Source organism: Lepidothrix coronata, unplaced genomic scaffold (assembly GCF_001604755.1).
Source record: "Lepidothrix coronata isolate B3197 unplaced genomic scaffold, Lepidothrix_coronata-1.0 Scaffold261, whole genome shotgun sequence".
NCBI lineage: Eukaryota > Metazoa > Chordata > Aves > Passeriformes > Pipridae > Lepidothrix > Lepidothrix coronata.
In genome coordinates, this window is record NW_016690441.1 from 143,825 (window position 1) to 148,610 (window position 4,786).

The 4,786-nt window shown below is 59.1% G+C and overlaps 1 protein-coding gene across 1 annotated transcript; it reads left to right on the forward strand.

The window, feature by feature from the left end:
* Positions 1-846: 846 nt before the first annotated feature.
* On the forward strand, positions 847-4,748 carry LOC108507558. Its single transcript, XM_017835624.1, has 9 exons — positions 847-1,808; positions 2,053-2,117; positions 2,232-2,549; positions 2,834-2,978; positions 3,219-3,283; positions 3,398-3,610; positions 3,894-4,044; positions 4,282-4,346; positions 4,461-4,748. The coding sequence occupies exons 1-9, from the start codon at positions 1,688-1,690 to the stop codon at positions 4,746-4,748; spliced, it is 1,431 nt and encodes a 476-aa protein (XP_017691113.1). The 5' UTR covers positions 847-1,687.
* Positions 4,749-4,786: the final 38 nt, after the last annotated feature.

Here is a 4,786-nt window from a genome sequence, read left to right on the forward strand (position 1 = left end):
GAATTGTTTGCTTGACTTGCCAGAAGGCTGCAGCTGAGGCCGTGAAGAGGGGAAGAGGGCAAGTTGGAGGGCAGAAAGAATATCTATGACTTTTCTATTTTTATTACTGGTGCTGGCTGTCATGCAGGGCAGAAGAGGGGAGAGCTGTACTTTATTGGCCATTTACTAATCCTCTCTCTGGTACAGATAGGTGCTTTTTGAAATATCCTTATTTGCTTGGGTTGCTTTTGCAACACTGTGTGAACTTCCATTCCTTGAGATCTTTTACACCTTAAAAGAATTATTATATCATTAGCCCTTAACAGAAAAGTGTTTGAAAACCAAACAGTGTCCAATTCTTTTTTTTTTTTTCTCTCTGTTTAGTGTTTATTTTTTGCAATTCACTCTCAGTGGACCCTGTTAAGACGAAAGAGTTGCTGATTTGGAATGGGAAGCAAACTTCCAAATACATTACGTTCTCAGGTCATGGCAATTAACCTGGGAAGTTTGCAACTTGCTTTAAACTACTTGTGTAGAGCAATGAAAAGTAACGTGCATTCCTGATTTCTTGAATTTAGGATTATTAAATGCCAGATTCTTCTGTGCTTTTTCAGCTAAGATGTTACTGTGCTGCAGGTCATCACTTCCATGGAAAAGTCATTCCTGGAAGGACCAACAACTTCTGCCTTCTGACAGCTGCTGAGCGTGGCCACCAATTGCTCCAGCTGCCGCTCCCAACAGCCCCCTGCAAGAGCACAGACATCAGTGCCCGTTGGCTTTGGCTGCCCTCTGGCAGAGAAGTTGCCTGGGGACACAGCTGTGTGGGGCAGGAGACGGGCACCAGCCCTGCCAGGACTGGGGGCGGTGGTAGCAGCATTGGTGCCCTCGCCCCCACGTTCCTTCTGTGTGTCACAGCCCCGTGTTCGGGAGGGCCACCAGCCAGGACTTCTCCCAAGGAGCCCATGCCAGCTTGTGTGGAGGCCCCGTGTCCTTCCCGCTGCGGCTGCGTCGGCAACCGAGGGGTCTCCTTCTGCTGCCGTGGGCAGGCACAGAAGGGGAGGGTTTGCTTAGTTTTTCAGCTGTGCCTAAAGTTCATGTCCAGCTGTCTTGGATACTTTGGAGAACGGATTCCTTCCCACCTGGGGCAGGTTGGCCGGGCTGGGGGAGTCCCCAGGGCACGTGGCAGTGTGTCACAGGGCCCTTTGTGACACGATGGGATGGCACGGGGCAGGGTGTCACAGGGCCCTTTGTGACACGTGAGGACATAGTAGTGGTGGTGAGGTGGCAACGCCTCAGTGCTCCTTGGAGCGTGCGACGGGACGGACGGGACAGAGCGGTGCTGTGCGGAGACCCCGTGCAGCCAACTCGTTCCTCTCTGACCGAAGCGTTTTGGAGGCTTTTCTGTGCTGTGAGCGTCCTCGAGGCCAGACCGCGGGACTTGGTGACACGGAGCTTTTGCGAGGTGTCTCCAATCCCTGTGGCAGCTGCCCTCGAGGCCGCACTGCAGGACTTGAGTTTCGTAGGCTTTTCCATCTTTCAGGTGTCCTTGAGCCCAGACCGCAGGACTTGGTGACCCGGAGCTTCGGCGAGGAGTCTCCAGGCCCTGCGGCAGGTGCCCTCGAGGCCATTCTCTGGGGCTTCGTGCCCCGGAGCTTTTCCCTGGCGTCTCCAATCCCTGCAGCAGGTGCCCTTGAGGCCCGACTGTAGGATGGCGGAGAGACGCTTCAGTGTGACCAGGCTGCTGAGGAGGAAGAAAAAGAAGGAAGACCCTGGGACTGCCCCAACACAGCAGCCTGAGGAGGTGGAGCAGTTCCAGCCCCTGCCGGAGGGTGAGTGGCAGAGCTGGGCCACAGGGCTGGTGGCTGCAGCCAGATGGGCCTCATCCCATCCCATCCCATCTCCTGTGGACATGGCCAGGGAAAGGGAGGGGGGAAGAGGGCTCGGGGCTGATCCCTGGCAGCTCCATGCACTGGGCATCCCAGGGCTGGCCCTGTCTGTGGAGCGCAGGGCTGGGCCGTGTTCTCTGGCCTGTCCCGCAGCCCCTCAGCTCTGACCTCGCTCGCTCTTTACCAGATCCAGGATGGGACCGGACACAAGAACAGGACCGTGCTCATGGCCCCTTCCGCAGGGCAGCACAGGTACCTGCAGCCACGGCCTCCTGGGCTGGGCCTGCTGTCCCTGCTCCACCTGGCACCGCTGTTGGAGCTCACCAGGGCACATGCCTCTCTTCCCTGCTCTCCGTTCTTCTGCAGGCCTTTCTGAAATTCGTGGGTGTTCGGCGTGGACAGTACAGGATCACACCAGCCGAGGTCATGGCACAGCCTGACCCCACGCCGAGTGAGCTCAAGGCACACCCTGAAGTCGGCACCGCGTTGACTGACGGCACAGCAAACTGTGACAGCGCGGTGACCGATGACAGGACAAAATCCAACACGGCGCTGCCTGAGCTCACCACGGAGGCTGACGGTGCAACGACTGAGGGCATGGCAGACACTGAGAGCACACCCGTTCAGTGCCTGCCCGATGCTCTCAGTGTGGAAGTTCTTGATGAAGGAGTTATCTCTGTGGAAGTAAGCAGCCTGTGGGCAGGGATTGTGTGGCCCCTCAAGCTGGGTCTGATGGGCCCCTTCATCCTCCATCCTTGAGGGCAGCACAATGTGGTGGGAAGGGAAGCACTTCTCGGGGGAAAGTGGGCAAGTTGCTCCCTCTGGCAGCTCTTGAACTGCCCCATGTCCCCTCCAGGCCAGACTGTGGGACTTGATGACCCAGAGCATTCCGAAGACTCCTTTGTTGCAGCTGCCTTCAAGGTATTTCTTAGGTGACCCAGAGCTCTTCTGTGCCATCTCTCCTGCAGGTAGCCATGGAGCCAGACAGAGGCATGGAGCAGAGACCCCCCAGGGTGCCCAAGCTGGCGTGGGTGAAGAAGGAGGAGGAAAGCTCTGGAGTACCCCCGGCACAGCACCCTGAGGAGGTGGAGCAGTTCCAGCCCCTGCAGGAGGGTGAGTGGCAGAGCTGGGCCACAGGGCTGGTGGCTGCAGCCAGATGGGTCTCTTCCCATCCCATCTCCTGTTGACATGCCCAGGGAAAGGGAGGGGGGAAGAGTGGCCAAGGCTGATCCCCTGGCAGCTCCATGCACTGGGCATGCTGGGGCTGGCCCTGCCTGTGGAGCGCAGGGCTGGGCCGTGTTCTCCGGCCTGTCCCGCAGCCCCTCAGCTCAGACCGCTCTCACTCTTTGCCAGATCCAGGACGAGACTGGACACAGGAGCAGGACCATGCCCGTGGCCGCTTCTGCAGAGCTGATCAGGTACCTGCAACCACAGCCTCCTGGGCTGGGCCTGCTGTCCCTACTCAGCCTGGCACCGCTGTCAGAGCTCTCCATGACACATCCCTCTCTTCCCTGCCCTTTGTTGTCCTGCAGAGGGTGCGGAAATCCAAGCCTGTTCGGCGTAGAAAGGCCAGAACCTCACCAACCAAGGTCATTGTACAGCCTGAGCCCAACCTGACCAAGCTCAAGGCCAAGGCTGACACCCCACAGACTGAGGGCATCGCAGACACTGACAGGACAGCCGCTCAGTGCCTGCCTGGTGCTCCCGGTGTGGATGTTCCCGAGGAGGGAGTTGTCTTTACTCAAGTAAGCAGCCTGTGGGCAGGGACTGTGTGGGCCCTCAAGCTCTGTCTGCTGGGCCCCCTCAGCCTTTGAGGCTGGCACAGTGTGGTGGGAAGGGAAGCACTTCCTGGGGAAAGTGGGCAGGTTACTCCTTCTGGCAACTCTCCAACTGCGCCACGTCCCCTGCAGGCCACACTATGGGACTTGATGACCCAGAGCATTCCCAAGGCTCCACTGTTGCAAGAGCCTTCAAGGCACTTCCGCAGGACATGGTGACCCAGAGTTTTCCATGCCATGTCTCCTGCAGGTAGCCTTGAAGCCCAACAGAGGCATGGAGCAGAGACCCCCCAGCATGCCCAAGCTGACCTTGGTGAAGGAGGAGGAGGAAGAGGAACGCCCTGTGGCTACACCAGCAGAGCAACCTGAAGAGGTGGAGCAGTCACAGCCCCTTCAGGAGGGTGAGTGGCAGAGCTGGGCCACAGGGCTGGTGGCTGCAGCCAGATGGGCCTCTTCCCATCCCATCCCATCCCATCTCCTGTGGACATGCCCAGGGAAAGGGAGGGGGGAAGAGGGCCCAGGGCTGATCCATGCACTGGCCATCCCGGGGCTGGCCCTGCCTGTGGATGCAGGGCTGGGCCGTGTTCTCCGGCCTGTCCCGCAGCCCCTCAGCTCTGACTGCGCTCGCTCTTTGCCAGATCCTGGACGGGACCAGACCCCAGAGCAGGACCGTGCCCGTGGCCGCTTCCGCAGGGCAGCACAGGTACCTGCAGCCACGGCCTCCTGGGCTGGGCCTGCTGCCACTGCTCAGGCTGGCACCGCAGTTGGAGCTCTCCATGACACATCCCTCTCTTCCCTGCCCTTGGTTGTCCTGCAGAGGGTGCAGAAATCCAATCCTGTTCGGTGTAGAAAGGCCAGGACCTCACCAACCAAGGCCATGGCACAGCCTGACCCTGACCCAACTGTGCTCAAGGCCAAGGCTGACCCCCGAGGGACTGAGGGCATCGCAGACACTGACACAACACCCGCTCAGTGCCTGCCCGATGATCCCAGTGTGGAATTTCTTGCTGAGGGACTCATCTCTGCTCAAGTAAGCAACCTGTGGGCAGGGATTGTGTGGGCCCTCAAGCTGGGTCTGATGGGCCCCTTCATCCTCCATCCTTGAGGGCAGCACAGTGTGGTGGGAAGGGAAGCACTTCTCGG

Excerpts from the sequence above, each read along its gene's own strand:
- LOC108507558 (XM_017835624.1), top strand. The coding sequence starts at position 1,688 with ATGGCGGAGAGACGCTTCAGTGTGACCAGGCTGCTGAGGAGGAAGAAA. Across the intron at positions 2,550-2,833 it reads AAGGAGTTATCTCTGTGGAA|GTAGCCATGGAGCCAGACAG; the intron begins GTAAGCAGCCTG and ends TCTCTCCTGCAG. Across the intron at positions 2,979-3,218 it reads GTTCCAGCCCCTGCAGGAGG|ATCCAGGACGAGACTGGACA; the intron begins GTGAGTGGCAGA and ends ACTCTTTGCCAG.